Raw genomic sequence first — 16,822 nt, forward strand, 5'->3', positions numbered from 1 at the left:
AAGCACACTGCATGTACATAGGAATTAGACTCTTGAAGTACTTACAGAAGACTTTGCAGCTGACACCTGAAGAGTGGTTTCAAAGGGTTTCTGTGCTTTTCAATAAAGCTCTCTCCACAAACAGCGTCATTCCATCAGCAAGGAATTACCAGGACAACCACTTAAGGACAAACTGCGCCTGGTGCCGTCCAATTCCATTCACTACAACATCCAGGCAATTCTATCAGCAGAGCTCACAGGAGCACCTCTGCATGAAGTTTGTGGGCTCAAGCCCTGCTCCAGGGACCTGGCCATAATGTGAGCTGACCTTCCAAAGTAGTACGCGTGAAACACTGCGCTAGTGGACGGGACTGTGAAACAGGTATCCATTTCCCTCTCAGGTGGATGTAATAAGACGTTGGGCACAAGAGATTCTGCAGAAGCTGGAATCTGGAGCAATACCTAAAAAGTGTTGGAGGAACACAGCAGGTCAGGCAGCATCGACGGAGGGAAATAAACAGTCAACGTTTTGGGTCGAGACCCTTCCTCAGGACTGGAAAGGCAGAGGGCAGAAGCCAGAATAAGAAGGTCAGGAGAAGGGGAGGGAGAGAAGCACATGTTGCCTGACCTGCCGAGTTCCTCCAGCACATTTGGTGTGTGATGTAATAGACATTTGGCTCTTGCTGGGTAACCTTGTACCAACATCATTGAAATATGTTATCCAGTCATTATCTCATTGCAGATTTTGGGTCCCAGCTACGCTCAAGTCGGCTGCCCTTGCCATTTATAGTGCAGCATGACTTCACACACAGTGCTACCACATAGAGGCTGACAAACTGCTACAATGGAATTTTGGTCCCAGTTGAAATGTTATCTTCACGACGGTAAAACTCAAAGATCTTCAACCGTTGGCATCATTCACTGAAGAGGATGTGATGGGGATTCGGACAGGAGAGGGCCATTCCACGTGTCCCATCATTGTCCCATCATTCCAGTAGCACATGCCCCAGCTGTACCTCAGCTCTATTCACCCACTTTGCTCCGTATTCCTGTGCCCCCTGAACCTAACCTACCAAAAAAATCTACTTTCCTCACTCTTGCACCAACGTCCAAACCCAGTTTGGCACAGGTCCAGATGTCTGTCATCTTTTGTGTGGAAAAAATACATTCTGATTTTGCTCTTGAACAACCTGGGGACAGGACTGCTGAGGTTACTCTGAGAGCCAGCATAGACTTGATGGGCCAAATGATGTCATGAGAAAATATGAAAGTACGAGCCAGATTGGGCAAACCAGATGGGTTTTTAAAGAACAATCCATCAGTTTTAAGATCACTGAAATTATTCCAAATTTACTTAACTTGAATCTAAATCCCTCACAGTGCGGCGCACTGGTGCAGCTGGAAGAGCAGCTGCCTCACAGTGCCAGAGACCCAGGTTCAATCCTGTCCTTGGGTGCTGTCTGTGTGGTGCTTTCACGTTCTCCTTGTGACCGTGTGGGTTTCCTCAGGGTGCCTCAGTTTCCTCCCACATCCCAAAAAGGTGTTGGTTTGGCAGGTCAATTGGCTGCTATAAATTGCCCCTAGTGTGTAGGTGGGGCGAGGAGGAAGTTGATATGTGGAGAAGAGATTACAGGGAAAATTAGTGGGGGAATGGGATTACTCTATGGGCTGGCGTAGACTTGATGGGCCGAATTGGCCTCCTTCTCCGTCACCTGGAAATTGCAATGATAGGATTCAACCTCATCCATCCAGATCAATAGTCCAAACATCTGGATACCAGAGTCACCAGACTACCATATAATGCACTGCAAAGAAACAGGCCCTACTGACTAATGACACAAACCTCCTCCCTCCTTCCTCAATCTCTCCCAATCACCCTAAAGAGGCTCTACTATGTCAGCAGTTTAGGCAATAGAGCCAGCATAGTCAAGCCATCCTTTACACGCAGAGTCACTTATGTATTCAAGAGAAAACATTATCCTGTGTTTACCTCGATGGAAGAAATATAAAATTTACATGGCAATTCTGCTTAACAACTGTCCCAGCAAGAAAGGATTCATCTTGCAGCAAGTTTACAAGTTGTAAAGTGGCGATGATGTCCCAGTTGCCATTGACAGCAGTCCCAGGTGACAATCTCAGACAGCTAACCCTACTCCAGACCAGAAAGAGCTTCACAATGTGTAACTGTCCCCCACCCTGACCCCTATAACAGTGAGGTAACCCTTAGTATGTGTTCTGCAATCTTCAACCACTTCCCAGTCCAGGTTTGTTAACAGCAGAAAATGCTGGGAACACTCTCCAGATCAAGCAGCTTCTTTAGAGGGGCCTAGTTCTGATGAAAGGTCACTGATCCACAAGCACTGACTTTGCTCTCTCGACAGACGTTGCCTCACTGACTAAGTATCACCAGCATTTCATATTTGAGATTTTCAGCCTCTGCAGCATTTTGCTTTTAAAATATGAAAAAAATTGTTCCTCTCATGAATAATCTCTTTCCTTAGCTAAGCATCAGTGACGGCTTGCTAAGATAACTAAGAGATTCTGCCACCTATGTTTTTTAGGAAGTTTCACTTACCTAGAATCCTCATGCTGGAGCCATTATGCTTGGAGTCTTTACTAACTAATTGCTTTATCCAAAGGGTCGGCGCTGTAATCTCTGAAACAGAACAAAATAAAGTCGTTTACACTTGAGCTGCTGTCCTGGAAATTCATCTTTTAAATTATTTACCATCAGAAATTTAAAATGTCATTTGATTCAACTTTCAATCAGAGTTAAGCCTAATCTGCAGTCTGTTAAATCAGAAAGTGATAAAGCTTCCTGGTAATTAGAGACTCATTGTGCACAAGCATGCCATTATGACCCTTGTCACCAGGGTGTTGAAGCCAACTGGTGTCTAGCTTGACTAGGGCCTGATAAAGTAACATGTACTTACAAACTTGGGGCCTTCTGAGCACACAGTATCAAGCAGGGGGACGTTCTTAAGGGGGAATACGTGAAGAACTAAATCACTAAACATTCTGCATTCTCCAGGTGAACATTTATGTAAATTGAGATAACCAGCACATCAAATAGAAGAGTGACTTGAGGAGAACTGGTTCAGGATTGTGCACTGAATAATTGTCCCAAAATTCGTTTAATGGGTGGTAGTGTGTAATTTGGTTTACTAAGTTTATTGCTTAGTTAAGGCATTTAGCACATGGATTCCTACCCCTATAAAATTACAGTAAAAAAAAGTATAACAGAGTCTATTGTAAACTTTGTTAATCTAATATCTTTTTATAAAACTGATCTTCAGCACAAAGGAAATGTGCTGGAAACAAAGGATCCCATCCAAAGCTGGTCTGCACATCTTCAGACAAATTGTGCATCACTTGCTTGTTTCCTTTACCTGCTCCTGCCTCTCAATGCAATCTCTCTGAGGCAAAGATCAGGGCCAAGAATTTGCAATGCAGCTGAAAAGATGCATTAAAGCAGTGTCACTTGGGATTAGCTAGTTTTGTGCAAGGCCTCTCTGGCAGTGAGATTCTAACCTACACTGGGGCATGAGAACAGCCATGGAGATGAGATTAATTAATTTTTTTAAATTTTATTTACAGCATGGTAACAGGCCCTTCCGGCCCAACGAGTCTGCGCTGCCCATTTTAAACCCCAAATTAACCTACCCGTACGTCTTTAGAATGTGGGAGGAAACCGGAGCACCCAGAGGAAACCCACGCAGACACGGGAGAACCTACAAACTCCTTACAGACAGCGACAGGAATCGAACCCTGATCGCTGGTGCTGTAATAGCATTGCGCTAACCGCTACGCTACCATGCAATCTCTAAGAAAGAACACTTAAAGGAGATGGGTGTCTCAGACCCACCGTGCAGCCTTACATACAAGGGTCAGGCCCTTTAAGTAGCCCTGAAGCAGGACACAATGCTCCAATACTCCAGTGTGCAAGGCCATTGCCATTTGCCTGACACAGTTGTACACGAGCGAGGTCAAAACGAGCATTCCACAGCATTAAGTTTCGCTCTATGCACTCAATATGCAGGTCACATGGATAGAGGACCCAGATGTAGTCTCTGCACTGCGAGCAAACTGAGTACCCAATCAAATTTAAAGTTGGGTATTTGATAAGATTCTTTCACCTGGCACGCACAAACATTGTGCCACACAATAGTATTTCTAAGAGATTTAATAAAGTGAATTCGAAAAAAAACAACCATGTACGGGTACTTCAAAGACCCCCTGCTTTGTATTAGAGACAAAATAAATAACCAAAAGATCAATAGGGTTAAAATTTGCCTTTGCACTAACATGCCATATGGAAGGGGCTATGACTAGCTTCCAAAATATGGCTGCATCAAGTTTAAAGGAACTAAATTTCAGAAGTTAAGTACAACATGCAGCCCCTTCGACAGGTGGGTGCCCAGCACCAAGGGAAAGTCTCAACTTCAAATTACGGACTGAGGGAGTATCCCCAACAGTGACTTTGGGAGGTAATGCAAATAAAAAGATACGTGTTGAGTTCTCACTCTAAGTAATAAAAGGGATGCAAGGTTGGCTGTCCACATCTCGCTCCCACATCAGCTAAGTGATGAGACAAGTGAGTAACAATGGCTGTACTGGTTGCTACTGTCGCTAGTTCTACCCCACAATATTCTTCACCAACATCACTCCAGTTATCTTCACCAATCTCCTCAACTGGGTAAGGGTGTGCCTGTATTGGGCAAATAAGGGCTTTATTTTCTGCAAGAAAACATAGGTCCCTTTCTGTAAACCTGAACAACTCAAGTGCTCCACCCAGCCAAGATCTACCCAGAGGCAGCAAAAGGATCCAAATCATTGCAAGTTGTATCAATTAAAATTCTCCACAACACTGACTCCAGCTCAGTACCTTAACTGATGGACGTTTCAAATGGGGAATGGGATGAAGGCCATTTAAAAATGAACTACAATGGGAACATTGTAAAGCAATCTGTGAGACGTGTTGCAGAATACACAAGTTGTGACTGTTGTTATCCACTTGTTGTCAAAAGCAATAATTCCCCAAGCATCTGTCCCTGTTTCACTGACTTGTAGAACTCCTCCACTCATCTCGAGGTTCACTTGTCACAGGGTCTGTACACGTGACACTTTGATGATGTGCAGAGCTCCATTAATCATAGCCTTAATTCTGCAGTCAAGAGCAGCACATTTAAATCCGTGTCCAGGTGTCTGACAACACTTACCGTGGCCAGGCTGGGAGCAGTGCCGCCCCAGATGCCTGCATAACTTTCCCATGGACAGAGAAAGTAAATTATTCAAGGGGAATTTGAAACAAAAACACTTATTGGGAGATCAAACAGAAGCAGAGTCTGGGAAACAAAGCTACTCCTCCACAGCCCTCTGCGTCCCTGTGTCGTGGGTGGATGGTCAGGCATCCAGCACCAGCTCAGGGTCAAAAGTAGCGCTCAATTTCAAAAACAAGGTTTTTTTTCTAGCAGCCCTCTCTTCTCCCCCACTGAAGGCATTGACTCAGATTAAATTCTGTTCTGCCATAACTCACTGGTCAGTGTCAGCAGGCTCACCAACCACAAGGGTATTAAGCCACACAAACACACACACACACACACAGAAAGACAGACACACACACACACAGACATATAGAGACATACACACACAAACACATGCACACGCACACATTAAGACAGACTGACACACACAGACATACAGAGACACCCACACACAAACATAAAGACAGACAGACACAGACAGACATACGGAGACTCACACAGACAGACATACAGACACACACACACACACAAACAGACACACACACTCACATAGACACACACACACACATATATATACATAAAGACAGACACAGTGTGTGCCACACATACTATGGACACACAGGCATACACACACTTCTTCCCCACCCACACACATACAGTGTGTGTGTGTGTGTATATATATATATATATATATATATATATATATATATATATGTGTGTGTGTGTGTGTGTGTGTGTGTGTGTGTGTGTGTACACATATATACATAAATATATATATATATACATACACATGCTGCCAACATCACTGGAAACCAATCCAGAGCAGAAAACATTCAGATGAATTTTCCCCATCCCAGTGATCTGAAGGTCAGTACCAACATTTCCACCACAGCCTTGTTAGAGATTATCAGCATTATTGGAAACTGAGGATCAAATCCTAATTGCTCCTGTTTTATGTGAATTTATGTCACTGTATGCTTTCTAACACCATGCCAGTTAAGTGAGTGTGTATAATGTCTATATTGCATTACATTAGGAAAGTGCAATGTGGGCAAGAATAACAATCTTTTTTAAACTAAACACAGTATTCTAAGAGCTCATTAAATTCAGAGACATTATTAACTGAAACTTGGCAGAATATTTTTCTGCAACAGTGCTGACTTCTACCATATTACTCTACCACTGTGGATTGTTCCCATCTTTTATTTAAACAAAACAACTCCATCATAGTTTTTGAACCACAGAGGTTTTTCCCTTAGAAGACTGTACACCTCATCATGTTGCTTATGTTTTCTCAAATGTAATCCTTTCGCCTTCCCTCTCTCCTCTTTGTCCAGTTTAGCCTTCATTACAAAAGGGGAATAAAGAAGTCTTATTACAATTGCATCGGATCTTGGTGAGACCATACCCGGAGTTTTGTGTAAAGTTTTGGTCTCCTTATCTGAAGATGTTCTTGCCGTAGAGGGACTATAGCAAAAATAGATTCCAGGAATGGTGAGTTTGCCGTATGAGGAGGGATTGAGTGGACTGGTATTGTATTCTCTAGAGTTTAGAAGGGTAAGGGGCGATCTCATCAAAACTTATAGCATTCTTAAAGGGTCTGACAGGCAAGATGCAGGGAGGATGTTTCCCCTGACTGAGGAGTGTTGGACCACAGTGCACTTTGAGAATAAGAGGTAAGCCACTTAAAATTGAGATGAGGAGAATTATCTTCATTCAGAAGGTTATGAACGTTTGGGACTCTTGACCCAGGAGGGCTGTGAGGCCTCAGTCATTGGGTTTGTTCAAAACAGAGACTGATAGATTTCTGGGTATTAAGAGAATTGAGTGCTAAATGGACAGTGCTAGAAAATGATGTAGAAGATCAGCCACGATTTTGATGAATGGTGACAAGTCCAGATGGCTTGCTCTACTCCCATTTGTTAAGTTCTTACGTAGACTATCAACACTAATTGTCATGGCCAACGTTTGGGCCACAACCGACTGTCTACACCATGCCAGCAGAGATTTGTTCCCAGCACAGAGTCAATGCCATTTATTTCTTTTAATGGGAAACACCAATGGATCTGCCTCCATCTCTAGCACAGTGAAATGCAGAGCTGCAGACTGCACAAAACCTTTTGGTCAATAATGTTCCCAACAGAAGTTATTCAGTTGACCTCAAAATTCACATGTCCAAACCACACCATTAGATGCTGCTTAAAATAAATTTTAAGTTGTCAATACTTTGCAGGGGCTGCAGAAGCTGATTATTAGACATGTGGGGGACTCATAAAACTGATTGTGTTTGGCAGTGATGTTGGGACAATGAATTCACTAACTCGCCCCTACACACCAACCCAACCTCGCCACCCTTACATCCTGGGACACTGTGATCCCCTAGTAAATTTCAACTGTAATTCTTTTTGGTTGCTAACATATCCTACAGGGGTTCCAGCCTCCTGAATCGGCAGTTTAATCCGCTTTAACAGAACCTCACTCAGACACACATATCTCAACGAGACTTAGACTTGCGAATTCATTATTCTGCCTTCTTGGCCCGAGGTTCAAATCTGCAGCTTCTTTTTCTTCCTGCTGACAGACTTCTGATTTGCACTGACCTCCCCTGAGCTGACCGTAAGCCAGCACGTAGAGATGGGAGAAATGCTGGGAGATCACACCCATTCACAGAGTGAATGCCCAATTGTTTGTTTAATCAATAGCGAAACTAAATCTTGATGCTAAGCTCTCAGTATCAAAAGGTTTAATTTCACCGCTGACTAAAAAAAAATGTGAATATGGTAGCCGGTGGGTTAGGGAAATGCCAAGTGGAGGGGGAAGGGTTGACACTGGAAATGTTCAGCTGCAATATCTATTGGCCAGAATGCTGGAAGTCCAGAGATTGGGAACGTTAGGGACTCGTTCAACACTGATCATAAAGTCATCGTGGAAACCACGCCTCCACTGGTTCTGGCAGAAGTATAACAAGTTATAGGATTGGCTGAAGCACTGGAAAATGAAATGATCAGGCTGTAATAAGAAAGCACCAGTCTATTATAGCTAAGCCAGAAGGCTAGTGGGGAATTCGTCTGAGTTGTTCGTGCTTTATGTTATTGAATAGGAACCATGCGGAACTGGCACAGAAGAGGAGATGAGTCCTGGAACAGATCAGCCATAATCACATTGAATGAGTGGACAGGCTTGAGGGGCCAAGTAGGTCCTGCTCCTGATTCCCTGAGTTCATTTTTATGACATAAGCTGCTCACATTTAATTTTTACCTCTTTTTCTCCCAACCTCCTCTATATCCTTCCAAAGACAAGTCCAAGTGTTCTGATCACTAAAGTTCAACATTGAATGCAAAGCTTTTTTAGGTAGTGCAACTTCACTTAAATGAAACAGGACAGAACTTATGTAAAGGCCGAACATTGATTTTGTGCCTGAGCAACACTCACTGTACAATCTACCCCCCTGTCCAACATTTCACCCGCACGACCTGGGAAACTTATTGTGCGGTTAATGGTTCTTGTGAGTGAGTTGGATTCACCTCATTTACTTTTAATATTGAATTTGCTATAGAAAGTAGCCATTCTGTAAGGCGGGGGAGTGAGCAAAAGACACTCTGCTTGGATATGCGAGTCAAATGAAGTATGCGCAGTACCAATCCCTCGAGCCCTGGCACCAGAGAGGAGGTTACCCCATTACCCCCTGCTCTTTTCAGCCAAGTCCACAATATTTGAAGGTGGTCTGCGCCATTAATTAATAGTTTCATGGCACAAAACAGCAATTAGAGGCATCTTTCACTGCGACCATTACTTTGACTTCTTTCTTTCTTTCCACCCATTTCATTGTTTCCCTTTTATTTTACATATCTGGCATGGAACCTTGCCTATTACAAGGAACAAGCATTAAGAACCAGTACCATGCTGAGTTACTTAAAAATAAAATCCTATCATAACATCAGTGTCCCTCACTTCATAGTTTTGCACAAGGTGAGACTTCGACCTCTTACCTCTACGTCATGGGATGCCCATTTGTACACGATTCACTCAAGGCTTCAGAAGTATACCTCCCACACAGTGCCATATTGGTCAAAGAAAACACCACTCTGGCTACTTAAAACCCTACTATCACAGCTTTAAGATGATGGTCAATGTGACAGCAATTCTAAAACTGTACATCATTCATCAAAGGGAAGGACATTGAGAGATAGAGACACAAAGCCAGAGTCATACAGCACGGCAACAGGCCCTTCAGTCCACTGAGGTCTCACTGACCACCAAGCACACTAACACCACTTTATTCTCCCTTCATAGCCTTCAATTCCTCCCCCATCCTCTCCCACCCCATCCTCCTGCCAGCCACTACACCAGAAGTAACTTATAGCAGCCAACTAACCTACCAGGGCACTGGGACACCTGGGGGAAGTCTATGACATCACAGGGAGAAGGTGGAAATTCCACATGTACAATACCAGAGGTCAGGACCAAACCCAGCTCGCTGGAGCTGTGAGGCAGCAGCTCTGCTAGCTGTGCGCCTGTGCTACCCCAGGTGATGTAAAGCTAATGCTATTAGATCAACAACAGAAACAGGGAGAAATTAATCACTGATATAATATTGTTCAACTTGATACTATCCTCCAAGATTGAAATTCGCCCAAGCTGTAAATCAATTTCAATTTTCTTTCCCCATTGAAAGAAGAAATGGTTTCTCAGAAAGAAACATATGATGGTTACCAATACTCTGCCCCCCTCCCCATCAAACATCAATAAAAAAACACCAGGTCAGAAAAAGATGGTCAAAAACCAACTCACCGTCTCCGTCAAACACCGGCTGGGTTTCCGCGGTTGGCGTGGGCTTCGAGACGTCTTCTGAGTTCAGCGTTAGAAAGAATTGAAAAGAAACTACCATTATTGAGGTAAATACTATCTACTCTCCAGCACTATTGAATGATGGGATTTGCACATGGCCCGGCCACTTGGTGAACAGAACAGAAAGAAAAGAACTAAACCAACAGAGAGAGGAAGCGCGCGGTATACAGAAAGCCAGGACAGAGAATCATCTCAGGAAACACATGCAGAACAACACAAAACACTTCCCAGAGTCAGCCGATTATAGGGACAGTGAGACAGACACAGAACATGCATTATACAAGATGGAGATTGAAATATAGATGAAGAAAACATCTCATTATGCCACTCTAAACAAGAATCAAAACCACCTAAAAATAAATTCAGACTGGAGCACACTGGAACTTGAAGGAACAACCTTTCAACTTAATTTAACTGCTTTTGTTGATATGAATAAATAGTTGGTCAGCGCAAGACAGAAGTTCTGACCTTTAAACCAAATTCAGGCTGAAGGGGTTAGGGGTTCAATTCCTTCGTGTCTTCCAACAGATACTCGGGTTGCCACACTTTGATGGTGGATGAAGCATTCTGGTCTTCTGGCGATGACTATGATCCAGTCAAACTGAGGATTCAGTTTGTGAGGAAACCCCTTACAGTAAAGCTACCCTTGATGGTGGCAGATTCTTTTCCCATTAGTTTTGTGGGTAAGGGTACCTTTGTGAAACCAGACCATAGGAAGGCTATTCCTGCTCCGAAGTGGTAAGGAATCCCTCTCCCCATGGTACAATCTGCAGCTCAAGCAGACCACGTCAATCCCACCTGAAGCAACTTAGCAAGTTTCATCTTCAGCCGTTGGATCACGTAAAGGGTTACCAGTGTTCCAGGATTATCCCAGAGCCAACAGAAAATCAAATTTTAATCTCCTGAACACCACTCCAAGCAATCCAGGAAGAAAATGACACAGGTATTTAAATAAAGGCATTAACTCATTTTCCTTGAAAAGTTTAGCTTATGAATTATAAAAAATATTGAGTAGCCAGTTGGAAGTTGCAAGATCACACGATGAAACCTCCAGATATATGTCCAGCTAGAGCCAGTGACTCTATTTCCCAATACAGTGACCACTATGATAGAGGCCATAAATTAGTGGGAATAGACAAGATGAGCCTCAAATGTGACAGCTTCCAACCAATACTTGCCCACTGCCAGTCAGAGGAGAATCCAGGTGAACCAGAGGCCACTGCCTTCACCCTCCCACATCAGCACCAAGGTGGAAGTGGGGTCAGAGAGGGCTCTGGCTTGAAAAACCTAAGACAGGAGAATGGGTGGCACAGTAGTGTAACAGTTAGTGTAACGCTTTTACAGTGCCAGCAACCCGGGTTCAATTCCCGCCGCTGTCTATAAGGAGCTTGTACGTTCTTCCTGTGTGTCTGTGTGGGTTTCCTCCAGGTGCTCGGGTTTCCTCCCACATCCGAAGACGTACGGGTTAGGAACTGTGGGCATGCTCTGTTGGCACGGGAAGAGTGGCGATACTTACGGGCTGCCCCCAGCACATTCTCAGTAATGCAAAAAGACGCATTTCACTGTGTGTTTCGATGTACATGTGACTAATAAATAAATATCTTATATATCAAGAGGAATAAAATTGGACCAGACGTGACCACAATGAATGGCTGAGCAGGCTCGAGGGGCCAAGTTGCTGATTCCTGCTCCCAAATGGAAATATAAAAACATTGTTTTTTTAAAGAAAAAGACAATTGCCAAACAAATGAATGAAATATGAAATAATACTGCAAGGGGTGCCAGTGGGATAATTTAACACCATGCAATGGCAACGAATGACATTTCCACCTCTTGATTTTTATTTCCATCAGCTTCAAAAAGGTAACTCAGGAGGGACACAAAGCTGTCTGTGGATTTGCCATCACCTGCTTTACCGCAGCCATTCCCGGCTCACTTTAATCAGCACCATAGACTTCTCAGGTCTTTTTAAAATCCAGCTCCTTCCCAAGGTGATGAGTTCCCGCTGTGTTTCTGCCATCCCGACATACACACACAGCTTGTGAGTTGCAGGGTACTCCACATAAGCCATTAAAATTGCAGAGAGTCCTGTGTGATGGCTGCAGAGTAAACCACAGATGGGTGCATGGATCAGGGAATTCCCATCTCCTGATCCGCTGAAAAAGCCTGTTGTTATTCATCCGCAAAATTCCATCCTTTAACACAAGCTCCACTCCCCGAGAACTACCCTTAACTCATGCTATTCAGCACTGCCACTTGCTGGGTGATTGCTCAATTGAGTCAGTGTAGAAACACCTTATGCCTATTCTGGGATGTATTATCTCTCGCCTTACTGTTTAGTCTTCAGGCAGTCGAGTGGGTTTTCGGTTTGGCAACAAAAATGCAGCAGAAAGATCAGAAAAAAAACTGCAGATGCTGGGTGTCTGAAATAAAAAGAGAAAATGCTGGAAACACCCAGCAGAGCAGGCAGCATCTGAGGAGAGTAAAGCAAAGTTAATGTTTCAGGTTGAAGACCCTTCATCAGAACTTTCCTAGCTCCGATGAAGGGTCTCAGACATGAAACATTAATTCTGTTTTCTTTGTCACAGGTTCTGCCTGACCTGCTGAGAGCATCCAACAAGTACTTCCACACCAAGTATTAGAAGCAATATATGTGCAAGTAGATGCAGATTTACTGCAGCCATTGGGTTGCCCAAGCTGGGGAGGGGTTAAGACCTCACCTGCCCCCATTTCATGTGATTCGAAAGTAGCACTTACCAAGATGGCAACAAGTCTGAAATTAGTACACCAGGTAAACCTGGAGGTGCCCAAACAACCAGCTACAAGTGGGAAGAGGATGCAGTTTCTCCAAGCTTCTGTCTCAACAGGAGAGCCCAACTTCATTATGGGAAGCCAGCTCATTATAAGAAGGATGTGGAAGCTTTAGAGAGGGTGCAGAGGAGATTTACCAGGATGCTGCCTGGTTTGGAAAGTACAGTATGCCTTATGAGGATAGGTTGACTGAGCTAGGGTTTTTCTCTTTGGAGCAAAGGAGGATGAAAGGTGAATTGATAGAGGTGTACAAGATGATAAGAGGCATAGATCAAGTTGACATTCAGAGACATTTTCCCAGGGCGAAAATGGCTAACACAAGGGGGTATAATTTTAGGGTGACGGGAGGAAGATATAGGGGGGGTGTCAGAGGTAAGTTTTTTTTTTAAACACAGAGAGCGGTGGGCGCGTGGAATGCACTGCCGGCAGAAGCGGTGGAGGCAGATACATTAGGGACATTTAACAGATTCTTAGACACATGAGTGATAGAAAAGTGGAGGGCTATGTGGGAGGGAAGGGTTAGATAGATCTTAGAACAGGATAAAATGTCGGCACAACACTGCAGGCCCAAGGGCCTGTACTGTGTTGTAATGTTCTATGTTCTATGTTCTATGCAGGCATCACACAGCAAGCAGCCAATTGGAGAGGAGGGAAGAGGGTGTTAAAGAAATGCCAGGTGAACTCCCGGCTTTGTTTTTACCCGGAGGACAGGCTACACAAGCAACGTTGTCAGGAATAGCTTGAAAAGGGAAAAGAACCTCTTTTGCAAAAGTCGTGTCAAGGAAATAATTTCTAGGATATTACCAAATTCTACTGTTGCAAGCAGATTCATTGCTGCATTGTATATTTCAACGAAGGTATTCTGTTTAAAAGTTCCCACAAAATGCTTTAAATATAAAAGGATTCCAGCCAACATCTGATTTATGTTCAGGCATAAATTTTGTGTTATGAAGTGATTAGAGTTTTCTGTTTAAGAACTAGAGGGGCCACCAACTGAGTTAAGTGCCTTGGTAATCATAATCCATTTTTGGCTAGTGCTTGCAGACAAACTACATCAGAAACCTGCAACATTTATGGGACTGGGGAATTCACACTCCAAGCAAAAGTATGTATTTGTATAGCAGCCAGCTCATCCAACTGGGTCAGCAGTTGTGATCAACACAAAATGACTGCTGCAGCTGGCATGGCAAACAGAAGGTTCAGAAATATTCAGACACAACTCATGGCAAACAGACAACTTAAAACCAACTACCCTACTGCAAAAAGGAAAAAAAATCCAGGCCCTTCAACAAATAGACAATTAGTACTTCTGTTTGTTAAATCAAAGCCACAAGACGTCCATTTGTTGATTTAAACGGAGGTGGTACAAAATAGAGAGAACTTTCCAACTTCATTTAATGCTAATTCGGTTGTGGAGTTTAGAATCACACTCCATTGTGTGGCTGTGCACTTCCATGTCGTATTCCAATGAGTGTGTGATTGTGCTCACAATACCTGCTGTCGCTTCATGATAGTCAGCATTTCACCACTTCTGATCATTTTTCTCTGCAATATTTAATGGTGGATAAATAACTACAGACCAGCAACTCGTTGCACTCCAAACCCTGCAACCTTCAAAATCATAATCTCAAAGAATAACCAAGCACCTGCATCTGAAAACACACAGTGTGCACAGCGATGTCCATGTGCCAATCGTTCATATCCAACACTGGCTACCGTGACACTGGAATAAGGGAAAAGAGAAATTAGCCATGTCTTCCATGCCTGAAGCCCTCATTGGGAAGTGCATGGGCAAGGACAAATTTGGGCTGCGATGCTCATGCTGGTTTACCAACCTGTTGCCACCACAGTTGAGGCCCAGGCTCTTTGTAATCAATGCCAGTGACCTTTAAGTCCCTTCAGGAGAGGTGGGTGGCAAGTGAGGCAAACAAATGAAATGCTCAGGTGCCCACTTACTCTCCCCTCTTCTCCCTGCCCCTGGTTGTACGGAGGCATTTGCTTATCCAGAGCCATTTGGAAGGATCTTGGTTGGGGAGGTGGTTCTACCCCTTTCAATGGTGGCTTCACTGCTTTTCACTTTCATGTATTGGCAGGTGTTCTCAGAAGAGCAGCAGGACTGCCGAAAGCCCATCCTTGGTCCCAGGAAACAGAAGTTGGCACCAAAGTGCAGGAGTGCACCCCTTTTAAACATTTACATGGGCTTCCCCGAGAGAGAACCAACTGCACTTTCTCCCAGCACATTTGTATACTGCCCAAACATGAAGGCCACTGTCCTTGCTTTCAGACAGTCTCGGCCCAGATGCCAGGTCCAGATGCCTTGCCCATTCCCTACCTCCTCTTTCTCCCACCATCCCACCCTCCCCCACAAAGCGAATCACTCCCTTCTGTGAGGCGCACCATACGGGGGGAGACTATGACGGTCACTGAGCAAGGGACACAAGCTGGCTTGAATGAAAGGTGAGAATCCAGGAGACACCAGAGGAACCACTTATATCCCATTTCTCCTTCCTCTCAACCTTTGAGTGAATGTGCTGCTTGACTGGGAATCTGTGGAACTGTATGATTTATAAGAGTTGCAAAGTGATTGGCTCCCCTGTGATTGGCACCACAGAAAGAGTACTGTTGAAGTCTAATTATTAGACAGAATTTTAGAGTATTTTAGTCCTCTTTCCTGAATCTGAAGTGAAAAAATGAGCAATAGAGAACCAAACATGCAGCTGAGTTGGGACCAGGCGCACAGAGAAAAGCTCAGATCCTTTAATGCTAGACTATTATGTGTGGCCCTGGGTCATTAGGATTATATAGTGGTGTAGTCCTGGACCATGGCAGCGATTTGCTATTACAGACTGAGCAACTGAGACAGCATTTGCTGCATTATCTTCTGAGTCTCATGGTAGCAATGGCTTCACTTAACATGGATTGCTATTCCCCATTACTCCGAGAGCTCAGCGACAGAATGGCAAAGTTCTCCGCTCTTTGCTGAGCGAGAAAAGAGCACAATTAACAGAGTGGAGCTCAGTCATGTCAGGGATCACCATCCTCCTTGGCACTTCCACCAGACAGATGGTGACTTAAAAGTGACTATGAGCTGACCCCAATCAAATCCGAGACCATGAATGTTTGGAGAGGACTTTGAAAAGCAATGTTCAGCTGTATTTTTACTAATTCTGTGAAATACTTAGTTGTGGGGGCAGATACATTAGGGACATTTAAGAGACTCTGAGACACATGAATGATAGAGAAATGGAGGGCTATGTGGGAGGGAACGGTTCAATAGATATTAGAGCAGGATAAAATGTCGGCACAACACCGTGGGCCAAAGGGCCTGTACTGTGCTGTAGTGTTCTATGTCCTATGAACACAACGAGTAGGCTGGGCACAGAAAAAATGAGGAATTTTAACTGTGCAAGTGTAAAATGTGTGATAGTAATCTGACAGCCCATTTGACATCTCTCCCCATTTTGATTTCTATTGAACTCAATGGGACGATAAGAAGCTGACACCCATTTGCACTATCATACAATCAAAATGCCTGTCAAACCATCAGGCCTCAACTAACAGCATCAGGGCTCAATAAGCAATGCCCAAACACCCATTATATGAACAATCTTACCCTTTGTGTTGCAGCAGATCCAATAAACGTGCATGTTTCAGCTCGGTTGCACGGTTGGTATCACGGCTAAACCAATGATTTATCCCAATGATGATTATATATTGATCAGAAGAGCAGCAAGACAGTGATTTTGAAAATGTTTCCTTAAAATACACTTGTGCTGTCAATATCTGCAGCTAGTGGAAACTTAAGTATTGATAATACTATAATGTGTGTGAAATTGAATGTGTGGCTACTTATGAAGGACAGCAGATGTCATGATTAATGTTTCTAACAGAAGTGCATGCTCATGTACATAAAAAACTGG

At 43.8% G+C, this 16,822-nt stretch overlaps 1 protein-coding gene across 5 annotated transcripts in view; it reads right to left on the reverse strand.

Moving 5' to 3' along the window:
* smoc1 (SPARC related modular calcium binding 1) overlaps positions 1-16,822 on the reverse strand; it is a 230,342-nt gene that overhangs the window by 148,221 nt on the left and 65,299 nt on the right. For 2 of the 5 annotated variants that reach the window (XM_052016854.1, XM_052016844.1), the window contains exons 6-7: positions 10,035-10,124; positions 2,555-2,635 (exon numbers count right to left, since the gene is read on the reverse strand). The exons of 1 other annotated variant lie outside the window; for it this stretch is intronic. In XM_052016854.1, coding sequence (XP_051872814.1) covers positions 2,555-2,635; positions 10,035-10,124 — 171 coding nt within the window. The remainder of the gene's footprint in view (positions 1-2,554; positions 2,636-10,034; positions 10,125-16,822) is intronic. 2 more of the 5 variants (XM_052016872.1, XM_052016864.1) reach the window with 2 other exon arrangements.

This window comes from Pristis pectinata, chromosome 1 (assembly GCF_009764475.1).
Source record: "Pristis pectinata isolate sPriPec2 chromosome 1, sPriPec2.1.pri, whole genome shotgun sequence".
Lineage (NCBI taxonomy): Eukaryota > Metazoa > Chordata > Chondrichthyes > Rhinopristiformes > Pristidae > Pristis > Pristis pectinata.